A 13,850-nucleotide genomic window follows, 5' to 3' on the forward strand; every position below is an offset into this window, starting at 1 on the left:
AACAGAGTTCAGATTTCAGGAAGAAAGTCATCTGGCTCTATCGATAGAGTTGTACCTCTGTCAACGTACCAGGTTATTTTTCGTTTTGGCCACGTTGGGGTCATCAGGCCCCAGTTTGGTTTGGTAGATCTCGAGGGCTCTTTGATAATAATATTCTACTTCTTCGTACTTGCCCTGGTTCTGGCACAGTAAGGCCAAGTTATTTAACTGCTTGGCAACATCGGGGTGATCCTTTCCCAAAACCTGGGAATAAAAAATAGTGTATTAGAAACACTTATTATTTGTTTCACATGGTACCATCCGATCCATTCTCCACCCTATCATGAGAAGGCGCGTTCTAAACATAAATACGACTGTGCCTTGTTTCCAGGCTTATGATGTTTAAATGGCTCCCCATGCAATAATAAAAATAACTTAACCAGAATTTGTTGAACTCCTTATTCTTGCGGGGAGGGGACTATGCTGATTTCCTTCACGTGCTTTAGTGTCTTTAATTCTTATAATAATCCTACATGGTAGGCAATACTATGCACAGTTTGAAGATGAGGAAACTGGGTTTTATAAAGGCTGTTTAATATGGCCACCCAGTCCTTGAAGTGCCTGAACTTACACCTGGCCCTTCTGAGTCTAACTACATTACACTTATCCCTGCACAGAACAGCCTTCAAAGGAAACTTCCAATTCTTCAATTCACATCCTACGTATCCCTTCACATTCAGACCCAGATTCTCTGAGCATCCCAAACCACTTCCCTCACATTTCAAACTTCACCTCAGGGCTCTTCGAACTTGAACTTACTGTCCCAGACGCCCAACACTCTTCTCCCAGCACTGCCCTGCTCCCCACCCTCCACTAAATAACTCATCTTTCAGGTCTCTTTTCAGGTCCCCTGAGAGAGGACCTCCTTATATCCAATTTAAGGGAGCCCTCAGCCCATCCCCACCCAGTTTACTCACAAGCACATCACCTGGTTTTTTTCTTTCTTTGCAAGTATCACTACCCAAAACTGTCTTATCTATTTAGTCCTTTATCGCCTAGACTCTCACCCGTTACGACGTAAGCCTCAGTATGCAAATGCCTTGTCTCAATGTCTGGATGTAATGTCCTCTCAGCATCTAGGACGGTGCTGGCACACAGGTGGACGACCAAACACTACACTGCTTCCTCAGGACCTGAGCCAGCCACCCAGTCTCTCACCTTGTGCCTTTACCTACACAGTCCCCAATGAGGCAGGCTGCCTCTCCATCCCCTCTGCATTCCCTTCCTCTCCCTGCCTGGGAAGCTCTGACCTCGGTTCTCGAGACTCAGCTCCAACGCTGGCCGTTTGTGGGAGGCCATGCCCAGCACAGTCCCAGCCCTGTACCTGGAGAAGCCCTTGCTCTATGTGCTCCCTGAGCTCTAGGCTAGAAGCCAAAGCACCTGCATTCCCAAGGTCTGCTTGCTGCACTGTGTCCCCAGGGAAAGGACTGTGTCTAATTTGAAATCGCCAACTCTAACCAAGCAGGGAGCCCCCAAGTCCTCAATAAATGTCTGCTACATGACTGAACGAAAGAGCAAATATATATGAATGAATCTGACAGATCATCACCTATAGTTCATAATCCTCAATTTGATATATTTGTGATTCTCCCTGATTTTAACCCCAGCCCACTCAAAATCTCAGTGGATAAATAAAAAATAAAATAAAAACTATTTTAGGGCTTCCCTGGTGGCGCAGTGGTTGGGAGTCCGCCTGCCGATGCAGGGGACACGGTTTCAATCCCTGGTCCGGGAAGATCTCACATGCCAGTCCGGGAGGATCCCGCATGCCGCGGAGCAGCTGGGCCTGTGCGTCCGGAGCCTGTGCTCCGCAGCAAAAGAGGCCACAGCAGTGAGAGGCCCGCGTACCGCAAAAAAATAAATAAATAAATAAAATAAATAAATAAAGACTATTTTATTTTGTAAATATTATGCAGACGGCAACATGGACAAAACTTTACCTGCATAATGTGATAATTAGCCCCTTTTCATCTTCCCTTTCCCAAGTCCTTGCCATATAACTCAAAATTAAATGACTGATTGCTCAGTATCAATGGTAAATAATGACACAAAAAGTCAAATTAAAATATCATGGCATTGGACTTCCTGGTGGCACAGCGGTTGGGAATCCGCCTGCCAATGCAGGGGACACGGGTTCGATCCCTGGTCCGGGAAGATCTCACATGCCACAGAGCAACTAAGTCCATGCGCCATAACTACTGAGCCTGCGCTCTACAGCCCGCTAGCCACAGCTATTGAGCCCACATGCTGCAACTACTGAAGCCCGCGCGCCAACAGCCTGTGCTCCGCAACAAGAGAAGCCACCACAACGAGAAGCCTGCACACCGCAATGAAGAGTAGCCCCTGCTCGCCGCAACTAGAGAAAGCCCACACGCAGCAACAAGACTTAACGCAGCCAAAAACAAACAAATAAATAAACAAACCTATATGTCATAAAATAACCTTTAAAAAAAAAAAGTCACGGCATGGACCTGCCAAGTCTCTAACATCTGAATACACGGTCATCCAGAGCACTGCTGAAATTAACAAGTTACATTTAAAAAAAATACCTAATTACTATAAACTGTATTAGCTGACATTACACATCCATGACTGACTTAATCTCCAGCTCTGAGTTACTCTTTAGTTCTCAAAAACAATTATTCATTTTCTTCAGTTTCATAAGCATATTTGTTGACCTCATTTTTAAAATTTTAATGTTTTTCTTCTTGACAGGCACGTGCCCCACCGTCAATGAAATGCCCCCGTGCCTTCCACCTACAGGCCTGAGAAATTCCTTCTTCAGTTGAATCATTTCTAGGCCTCAGGCTGGGAGGGCATGCAGACTCAAGGCTCCACCCTCTGCATACCCACTCCTCCTAAACTCCCATGTGTATGGGCCCATCTGGCTGCGTTTGGGGCTGCCCACCTGACTGAAGGGCTTATTTTCAGTAAATGGTCAGTAATGATATATCACAGTGGTCCTATCTCAAAGCTTAAAAGTGAGTTATTAAAAAAAAAAAAGTGAGTTATTTAAAAGCATAAAACATAGCATCTCAAGGAGAACCGTCCTTAGTCGCACCTTTTCTCTGATCTCCAGAGCTCTTTTACACAGCGGCTCAGCTTCTTTGTACTTTCCTCTTTTGCCGTAAAGCACTGCGAGGTTATTCAGAGTTGCTGCCACCTACCAACACAGGGAACCGTGAAGAACAGTAAACGACAGCAGTGGAGGGGATGTGAGACATCACACACTCATCACGCCCAGTATGTGCAGGGAAGAGCTCTCAGCTGGATGAAGGAACATGACTCCACTTAAAGGCGAAAGAGCAATCTCACTGTCTGCAGACAGACTGCATAAAGGAACACTGCAGAATATTAAAATTAACAAATCAACATCAACAGGATCTTGATTTTTTTAATTTCACTGAAAGCCACAAAGCCAACCAAAATAGATCTATATGCAAATCTGACCAGATTTTAATAAAGAGACAATACAAAATCTTTATGAAAAAATTTACAGAAGTACATGCAACTTGATTTAGGATCAAAAAACACAGTACGTGATCCATTTGAGGTGGGGTGATAAACAACTGAAGTGCACACTGACACCTGCTAAATGGGAGTCACCAGCACTGAGGCTCATCACTTGTACTAAGTGAGGGAAGTCCTACCTGTGCCATCCAGTGAAAAGGCAGCTCTTAAATCTTCCCTGTTGAGTTTAATATTAAAATGAGATGGGTATAAAAATACATTAGGGAAAATAATATATAAAAAGAATGAAAGGACCAGTATACAAACCGCAGGATGGTCTCTGCCCAAAGTTTTCTCGCGGATGGCCAAGGCATCGTTCAGTAGACTAGCTGCATCTTTGTATTTATTCTGGTCTCTAAATTGAAAAACATACAGTTAAGTGTTATAGACAGAGCTTACTACATCTCTGTAAAATGTAATTTTGGAACTAAAGAAATAGAAGTTAAGCTTCAGTTATTAAAAAATAGACGCTAGCTATTAAAACTGTTAAAAACACTCCTAATGTAGGAGAAAAAGACTCCATCAATAAATGTACTGGCAAGGTGAGCTGGGAGTCGGGCCTGATTAGCTTTTGAACCTGGCCCTCCCATCCAGATCACTGGGACAATACTACCCCCATAACCCCGCACACAGTAAGCGAGGCCATCCAGAACGGTGAGGCAGACGGAACAGATCCCAGGGTCTGCACCCAGTTCTGCCAGCTACCGGCTGCGTGGCTCTGGCATGTCACATGGGCTCCACAGTCGCAGTCGGCCCACCTAAAAAGGAAGGACGTGACTCACAGAGCTGCTCTAAGAAGCTAATGATTCGCCACGTGCCATGGAAAAGCCTGTGAAACAGAAGCCCAGGACGCACCCCGCAGTGTCTGCTGGAGCAGGGCGGGGCGAAGGGTCCTGCTGACAGTGGGGAGACAGAAGCACCTCCAGCCCAGCCCCCCTGGTTTAAGTGCTACCTGATGATGGGGCTGCAAACCAGTTACTTACTTTGTGAGACTGAGTACACATACTTCCCAACTGAGTAAGAACGGCTGCCCAGCAAGGCTTTGCCCTGCAGAAGCCAGACTGTCCTGCAGAACACTGGAAGGGCTAATAAGCCTTCCAGATCCTCCGAAGCACACTAATTCTGGCCAAGTATATAGGTTTTGGACTTCCCTGGTGGCGCAGTGGTTAAGAATCCGCCTGCCAACGCAGGGCACACAGGTTCGAGCCCTGGTCCGGGAAGATCCCACATGCCAAGGAGCAACTAAGCCCCTGGGCCACAACTACTGAGCCTGCGTGCCATAGCTACTGAAGCCCACGTGCCTAGAGCCCGTGCTCCGCAACAAGAGAAGCCACTGCAATGACATGCCCACGCACCACAACGAAGAGTAGCCCCTGCTCGCCAAAACTAGAGAAAGTCTGCGTGCAGCGACGAAGACCCAACACAGCCAAAAAATAAATGAATAAACATATATTAAAAAAAAGGTAACAGAACATTCACAGAAGGACACAAATGACTAAACACACACAATCACAGAATACAAATTAATACACAATGCTGCACTTCTCCATTAATAAAGAATAAGAGACAAGCAGCCCAGCCCCAGGCTGGTGATGGAGGAGGAGGAGTGTGAACTGGCACCACCTTCCCGAAAGCAGCTGGGCAACATGTACCAAGAAGCGTATCATGTTTTGTTTTGTTTTTTTAATTTCTTTATTTAACTTATTTATTTTTGGCTGTGTTGGGTCTTCATTGCTGCACGCAGGCTTTCTCTAGTTGTGGCGAGCAGGGGCTACTCTTCGTTGCGGTGCACGGGCTCTAGGTGCGTGGGCTTCAGTAGTTGGGGCACATGGGCTCAAGAGTTGCGGCTCACGGACTCTAGAGCGCAGGTTCAGTAGTTGTGGCACCCAGGCTTAGTTGCTCTGCTGCATGTGGGATCTTCTCAGACCAGGGATCGAACCCATGTCCCCTGCATTGGCAGGCGGATTGTCAACCACTGCGCCACCAGGGAAGCCCGCGTATCATGCTTATACTCTAACCCGCTTTAGGAATTGACACTAAAACAAAATACAAAATCCTGAGCAAAACTTGAGCAAAAGATGTTCATCAGTAGATTAATGCCCCCCCACAAAAAGCTTAAAATTAAATGTCCCTTAACAGAAAAATGTTGAAATAGAGTTATGGTACAGCTCTAGAACACAACATTAAATATGAATATATACATAGCTGCTAACTTTTTTCAAATGTTCTGCTGACATGAGTAAACTCTCACGCTATAGTGCGAAGGAAAAACACAAGACTGAGGAGAGGCCACCGAAGTCCCAGCACCCAGCACAATGACATCTGTGTGACCACGCACCCTAAGTACAACAAATTCCAGTGGCATTCTACGCACATTTTTTATTTAACTCATTTACAATAAAAATATCTACCATCAGCCAGAAACTCTCATGTTCTTCGTAGGCATGTAAATTTTTTAAAGATCTTTCTGGAATGAAATTTAGCATAATCTACCAAGATTTTAAATGCAACCTGTGACTAGGGAATTCTTACAATAATGCGTAACAGTAAAAATCTGCAAACCTAAATGTCCATCAGCAGGAACCTGTCAAAAAATGTCAGGACTACCTGTAAAACAGAGTGCTATGCGGCATGGAAAAGGCTGTGCTCTCTCGAAGCCGAGCCGCGGCAGTGGCATGGCAGTGCTCAGTTTCCTTCCGGTGCTCTTTAAGGCCATCACCTCTCTCTCTGGACAGTTTACTCCTCTTCTCTTCATGGAGCCCTCCCCCTCCTTTCCCACTCCCTGCTCAGGTTCCCAGCTCCATCCCCGCCAGCCCCATGCTGCTGCCTCCTGCCGGGCTGCCCTGCCTCCAGGCTCCGGCCCCCTCAGGTCCTGTGCACTCCCCACAGCCACTCTTCTAAGACCTGGCACCTGCAGAGTGCCCAGTCCTTTCAGCCCCATCTCTTACTACTGCCAAACAGGATGCAGGAGTCTGCCCCAAACACACCCTTCAAGGCCGCAGAAAGCGCTCGCACCCCTCCATTAGGCCTTCCCTAATCCTCTCAGCTGGAAGGCATCTTTCTGTTCCATGAACACTTCTGGGCTACTTTCTTTCTTTATTGGCCATACCAAGCGGCTTATGGGATCATAGTTCCCCAACCACGGATTGAACCCGGGCCCCAGCAGTGAAAGCGCAGAGTCCTAACTCCTGGACCGCCAGGGAATTCCCACTTCTCTGTTATTTTATTCACAACAGTCTCCCTGCTTCTATAATTACATATGAACATAGCCAGCCTATTCTCTAAACAAGGTTCTCAGTTCCTTTAGAAACAGGTTTAGATGATGCTGTTTGACTATTTCACAGTGCCAGGTAACACCATGTCTCACATCCCCTGCAACCCTTCAGAGGCTCAGAAAAGCTAAGGGCTCTGGACAACATCCTCTGTCTAGGGGCCACTTAGCAGAGATACAGACTGAACTCTCCTGACTTCAAATTCCACGTTCTGGTTTCTCCTTGAGAACAGGTATCATGTATCCATCTTTAGGGTCTCACAGAAACCAGCCCAAAGTCTTACATACATCTGGATCAAAACTGTTGGCTAAACTGAAACAACCAAACCAACAAAGAAAAAATGGAGCAGTTCCCTGAAACCCACCACACTGGAGTGGCCACAGCAAACCAGTCCTGCATGTGAGTAACACCCCGACCTGCTCGATTTCAGGTCAGTTCGGCTAAAAGACAGAAGCAGACAAAGGGCTCCCACATACCACTGCCCAGTCAGTGCCTAGGCAAACTATCTAATTCCATTCAGGAAGTTCACCAAAGGCTTCTGAGTTAGCAAACATTTTCAAGTGACTCAAGGTGGAGACAAGAAGACAACCTGGTCCTCAACTTCAAGGAGCCAGGATCCCGGGAGAAGAGATGACAAAATTCAAATCACCCGGAGGCCAAGTACAGGGCAAGCGCTGCGAGAGAGGCAGGGACAGGGTTAAGGGGCACAACTTGGGAAGGGGCACGTGGAGCCCTGGATTCAGAAAGGAGAGAGAGCTGACAAGGCCTCAGAAAGGCAGGGGATATGGGCAGGCAGGGTGGGCAGAAGGAGCCTGGTATACCAAGTATTGTGGGGAAAAAAGTCAAAAGAGCTTAGCCTGGCCAGAGCGAAGGGTGCTGTGGGCTAGTCCTGGACGGCTGCCTGGGAGCCCCAGGCAGCGTCTGTTCTTCAGGGTCATGCTCTTGCCAGAGAGCTTGCTAAATGTTTGAACTTAACCCCTGGCTGTGTGAAGACAAATGGACGATAAGGCTGGAAAAGTAGCTCATAACAGTTTACAGAAACGTATTTTTAGGACAAGCTCGTTAAAAACGTTGTCTCTAGGTAAAATTAAGAGAATAAAATGAGGACTACTAGCCTGTACACCAAGGCCAAGATGTTCAGCATGGTGGCCACGTCCGGGTGGTCATGGCCAGAGGTCTTCTCCAGGTCCTCCAGGGCCTGCTTGCAGAGGGGCACGGCGACCTCGTAGCGCCCCTGCGAGGCGTACTGGATGACCAGGTTGTGCAGGGTGCGCAGCCGCGCGGGGATCTCGTAGCCACCCTGCTGGGCGGCCGCCGCTGCACTGCTCTGCTGCTGCTGCACTACACAGAGAAGGGCTCACTTCAGGCAATAGAGAAAATCACCCGATGACACCAGCTGATTAGCACTCCCCACTCTGGCTCTGGTCCAGGTCAGCACGTGGTCCCCACTGTACCAAACCTGTCCAGCATTCCCCGCGCAGGCAAGGCAACACCAGCAACTTGTCGGGGATGCCGCACGCGCCCCAACAGTGTGGTGAGACTGCTCTTGGCCCCAGGAAAACTCTTTTGCCCTTTCATTCCGTGAGAATCCACAGATCGCGTCGGAACTGCTGGTGCGTGCCCCTGTTTACAAGGGCTGGCTCAACACGTTACTCTATCCCAGCGAGAAAACGACTCGCAATTCTCTGGGGAACCACGAGGCAGCCTGAGTGTGCAAGGGCTGCTGTGAGGCAGGCTGCAGGCACGCCACCGCCTGCTAATGACAGCAATTACACCCCAAGAGGACCCGCCACCTCCGTCTGCATGCAGCCATTTAACCACCACTCCCAACTTACTTCCTTGACCAGGGTCGTCGTCGTCATTTGGGAAGAGGTCATCCAGAGGTTCTTTGGTGGAATCAGTGTCTTTGTCCTCCTATAAAACCAACCCAGGACAATATTAGTCTTACAAATACTATAAATCCTGCACTGGAAATCTTTGATACAAATTTCATTTAAACTAAAAATAGAAAAGATGGTTTGTTTTTCAGATGTCAGTTCAGTAAAGAGTAATAAAAGGCCTGCTAGACTGAACTCAAAGTACTTGTCCGGGCAGGAGTGGCAGAACAGATCACGATGGCATCTCTGTGCCTTAGTCGTCACCCGTGCCCTACAGAAGTTTAAAGAGCAGGGAAGCCCTTACTTGAAATAAATTTTATTTGGAAACCAAACGATTAAAATGGCAAATCTCTGAACACCGCAGAACTGGCAGGCTGGACACTCCCCTCCCCACCCAGCATCTCCACCACAGGACCCCTAAGAGCAGTGTGACAGCCTATGACTCGTGTTCCCCACAGATGAGCCCTCAGGTAAAAAGAGTGAGTACGCGCTGGAGAGAACAGACAGCAGCTCGACCAGGAGAACTCAGCGGCGCCCTGGCACAGACGGACACCATCTGCCTCTGGAAGGGGCCCGAGAGGCACCTGTCACCTTTATAACATTCCCATCTGGGACACACAATCCAAACACACTCATGAGGAAACACCAGACAAACCCGAACGGAGGAACAATCTATGAAGTTAACTGGCCTGTATTCTTCAAGAACATCAATGTCACGAAAGACAAAGACAGGCTTTCTTCTTTCTGTGAAAGGACCTGTTCCAGATGAAAGATGACTAAAGGGACGGGACCACTATGTCCAACATGTGGTCCTGAACTGGATCCTGGAATGAGTGAAAAACGTCATCGAGGACTCTGCTGAGATAACCAACAAAAAATGGAATCTGGGCTGCAGAGGACAGAGGAGGCACTGCGCCTGTGTTCAATCTCCTGAATCTGACCCCAGCCCTGGGTCTCACAGGAGAACTCCTCATGCTAAGGAAATGCACCAGCAGCGGTAGGAGGAACGGGGCAGAAAAATTATCATGCGAACCCCCTAAAAGGGGAGGCAGGGTTAGCTCATTGTATCTCTTCTCCAAGCTAGACATGTTTTCCAAATAAAATGTTTTAAATGTCTCTGATTCTATGAGACTAGCTTTCCCCTGCTCAATGTTATCCAGTTTTCCAGGTGAATCCACTTCTCTATTCTTATTCCCACAGCAACCTACAGGAGTTATAGCTTTTAAATCAAAACATTCAGTTGCTCCTGACCTAGAGATGCAAGGGAGAAATACAGTATGCCTCGTAAAACAGGGTGCTGTGGACTAATTGTGCCCAAAATCATGTTGAAGCCCTAACCCCCAGTGTGATGGTATTTGGAGGAAATTAGGTTAGATAAAATCACAAGGGTGAGGCCCTCACGATGGGATTAGTACCCTAATAACAAGAAGAGACATCAGAGAGCTAGTTCTCCCTCCCCCCACACCCACACCCTGCCATGTGCAAACATAGTAAGAAAACAGCTATCTGCAAGCTGGGAAAAGGGTCCTCACCAGAAACCAGCCATGCTGGCACCCTGATATCTGACTTCCAGCCTCCAGATTTATGAGAAAGTAAATGATCTGCTCTTTAAGCCACCCAGTCTATGGTATCTGGTTATGGTAGCCAAGCTAAGACACAGGGCAAGTGTAGGTCTGCTGGTACAATACACAAAACCACTCCTGCAGTCTTAGGATGAGGGCTCAGACTGGAGACACAAATGTGGACCTCAACGGTATACAGATTATGTAGCGAACATGCCTAGAGCTATGTAGGCATTAAAAAACATTAGCTCAAAATACCATGTGAAATCCAGGATTGGAGTCGAGAGCAGAAAAGGGACACTAATGGAAGGACTGGTGAAATCCAAATAAAGGCTGTAGTTCCGTTAATAGTGACGTAGCAATAGCAACGTTAATTTCTTACTTTTAACAAACGTACCGCTAGGGACTGAATGTCTGTCCTCCCCACCCCCTCATCCCTATGTTGAAGCCCTAATGGTCAGTGTGATGGTGTCTGGAGGTGGGGCCTCTGGGAGGCAGTGTGGATTAGATGCGGTCATGAGGATGGGGCCACCATGACAACATTAGTTACACAAAGAGCAAGAGACTCTAGGTGTGTGTGTCTCTCTCTCTCTTTGCACAAATGCACCAAGGAGGCCACACGAGGACACACCAGGAAGAAGGCCCTCACCAAGAAACCGACCAAGCTGTCACCGTGATCTCAGACTTGCAGCTTCCAGAACCAGGAGAAATTAACTGTCTATTGTTTAAGCCATGCAGCCTACGGTACTCTGGAGACAGACAGCGCCCCAAGTTAACTCAGACACGTTATGCGGCAATACAAGATGTTAACACTAGGGGAACCTGGGTGAAGGGCATGTGGGAATTCTCTTTACAGTATCACGTCAAGAGACCTAGGGTCTCTTGCTCTTTGTGTAACTAATGTCGTCATGGTGGCCCCATCCTTATGACTGCATCTAACCCACACTACCTCCCAGAGGCCCCACCTCTGACTTTTCTGTGAATCTAAAATTATTCCAAAATAAAGAAGGTTACTTTAAAAAAAAAACTTAACTGAATCAGAAATAAACAGTAAATGAAAAACGGTAATCGAGATTGGGATGAACATCCAGAGAGAGCCAACAGAAGAAGGAAAAGACCACGATCCTTGGGGAACCCTAACATCCAGGAACCGCAGGAGGCCAAGGAGGCACGAGCGAGGGCGCAGGAGAACCAATGGCGTCCTGGGAGCAGGGCAGAGGGCTGCAAAGAGAAAGTGAGGATCCACTACAAACTACAGAGGCAGTCCCGAGTCTGGATTCAGGCGACTGGATCAGGGCACTGTTAAAGGAAAAGCATTCCAGCAGTGGGATGTGCATGGAAGCCAGACCGCAAAGGGTGAGGATGCTCAGGAGATCTCAAGCTGCAACAGGCCTCGCTGAAGGCAATGGCACCTCTTTGCATTTATTTTATATTTACAAAGTATTTTTTGAACTGACCATCGTTCAAAAAAAACACATACGAAGAAACTACTCCAGAGAGAACTTATATGACTTGCCCAGGGACTCAGTCCCAAGACCCTTAATCCTTGGTCTTGTTTAAACACAATCGCTGGAGGAAACAGGAAAACACTGCCGGCTTTACTGAAACAATCTACCGATGATAACGTGGTAACTGTCAATACTGCATTCCTACAGAACCACTTACTGATGGAGAAATGTCATCATCGTATTTTTTTAGCTGATTCATGAATTCCAGATGCTTCTTTTCTTCCTCCAGTTGAGCCACAGACTGCTCACTCTTCTGCAATTTCTGCTGCGTGTTGGCCAATTCATCCCGCAGCCACTGATTCTCCTGGCACAGACGACGAACCTGTGCACGCAGCTTCTGCTTCTCCGACTCGACGGCATTCAGGTGATTTGACAGAGCCATCATAACCTAGACAGACAGAAACGCTGACAACACTGCAGTACTCAGCCCAACAAACGCCACCTCCCGTCTCCGCAAGCGTCCTGGGGTTGTAGCTCTACCTGACACCTGCAGACACGTGCTCCAAAGTACATACAAGTACATTTTGCCATTTACTTCTATTTCCACCCTTTCTTTAGTCACAGGCTACATTCAGGGCATGATCAAGAATATCACATGCTCAGAACGTCTATGAAAAATGCATTTCTTTTTTCTGTTTAGAAAGTATCTCGAATGGACTAGCAATGGACAGGCAGCTACTGTACTGATGAAGCTGTGTTCTTTTACTTTTTATCTAGATGGCGCAAACAGAATTTCTCAGAGACCCTTTGCCACGGGTGAGAGCACGTGCACACACCTGCACACGTGTTCAGAGTGCAGGTCACTCTGTGAGGGGCTGGTGGTGGAGCTGGGGCGGGGCACACAGACAAGACTTCTTCGCCACTGCAGGGGAAGGGACGAAGGCTCTGTGTTGTGGCCAGTACCAAGAGTCAGGACGCCCTGACGCACTCATAAGCGGAGGTCCCTACTGGGCTCTGCCTGGGGTGCACTGATGGGTCTCAGGGACCGGCCTGCCTGGGAGGATAAGGGCTGGAAGAGTTGGGGAGGAAAGCCGGCTTCGGTCTGTTCTCTCTGCAGACCGTGCACCTGCCCCTCCCTCTTTATTATCCTCCTAGGTCTAAAACCTGACACTCTAGAAGGTGGGGCTCTTTCCTCCTCCTCCTTTTAACCCCAATATCTGCCAAACTAAAAAAGGAGGTTCACCTCTATATCGCTTTTCAACACAACTTGCAAAATAAGAGATTCACAATAACCAAAGTCCTACAATTAGAATCTGTAACATGCTTAGGATGGAGAATTCTAAAATCAGGGTATGGCCGTCACTTTGGTACAGAATGATTTCCTCTGTGAAAGCAGGAACTGGTAACCCAGCAGCCCCACTTCTGCCTCATTCATTCGCTATACAAGACGAAAGCTAAGAAAGAAGAAGCCAATTTTTAGTGTATTTAATTTTACCTAAAATATGTTGGCAAAGCTGAAAGTTATGGTGGGGGGCGGGGGCACACCTAAATGTTTCCAATTTTTTCATCTCTATGTCTAGCAGGATAGAAACAAAGGTTTAGTCAAGTGCCTAAGACAATCTTGTCTTGGGGTACTGCAGAGACTATGAGCTGTTGGCCAACATTCACCCTTCTTCCTCAGGCTTAAGAACCTGGAACTCTAAGGGGCAAGACAACATTCCCCAGTGTCCCTCACAACTAGGTATGCCCACGGAACCAAGTTCTGGCCAATGAGGTGTAAGCAGAGTGCCACGCACACTTCAAGGAGGTAAAGGGAGGAGGCACACCCTTCCTGCCCCTTCGCAGTCCTAGGGTGGGGTCACGTGGCTGCAGCTGGGACTGTCTTAGCCCACGAGATAGGCTGACTGGGGTGCAGTGCAGCAGGTGGCAGGGTCCTGGGTACCCGACACCCATGCAGCTATAGCACCCATCTGGGACAGCCCACCTCAGTATGTGCTTTTACATGTAACTATGATATTTACGCCACTGTTTTTGTTTTTTGATATATGCAGCCAAATCAAATCCTAACCGACACAGAGTTACCTATTTTCGCTCTACTTTTTAAAATGCAGACATGCCCAAATCATCATTTGTATAACATAC

The 13,850-nt window shown here is 47.6% G+C and overlaps 1 protein-coding gene across 32 annotated transcripts in view; it reads right to left on the minus strand.

Moving 5' to 3' along the window:
• KLC1 (kinesin light chain 1) overlaps nt 1-13,850 on the minus strand; it is a 58,335-nt gene that overhangs the window by 28,504 nt on the left and 15,981 nt on the right. For all 32 annotated transcript variants that reach the window (XR_002179700.3, XM_073799070.1, XM_073799096.1 and 29 more), the window contains exons 3-8: nt 11,926-12,156; nt 8,657-8,735; nt 7,937-8,162; nt 3,817-3,904; nt 3,101-3,202; nt 70-243 (exon numbers count right to left, since the gene is read on the minus strand). Coding sequence is in view for 31 of the 32 variants with exons in the window: in XM_073799070.1 (XP_073655171.1) it covers nt 70-243; nt 3,101-3,202; nt 3,817-3,904; nt 7,937-8,162; nt 8,657-8,735; nt 11,926-12,156 (900 nt within the window). In the remaining variant the exon portion in view is untranslated. The remainder of the gene's footprint in view (nt 1-69; nt 244-3,100; nt 3,203-3,816; nt 3,905-7,936; nt 8,163-8,656; nt 8,736-11,925; nt 12,157-13,850) is intronic.

This window comes from Tursiops truncatus, chromosome 2, assembly GCF_011762595.2.
Source record: "Tursiops truncatus isolate mTurTru1 chromosome 2, mTurTru1.mat.Y, whole genome shotgun sequence".
Lineage (NCBI taxonomy): Eukaryota > Metazoa > Chordata > Mammalia > Artiodactyla > Delphinidae > Tursiops > Tursiops truncatus.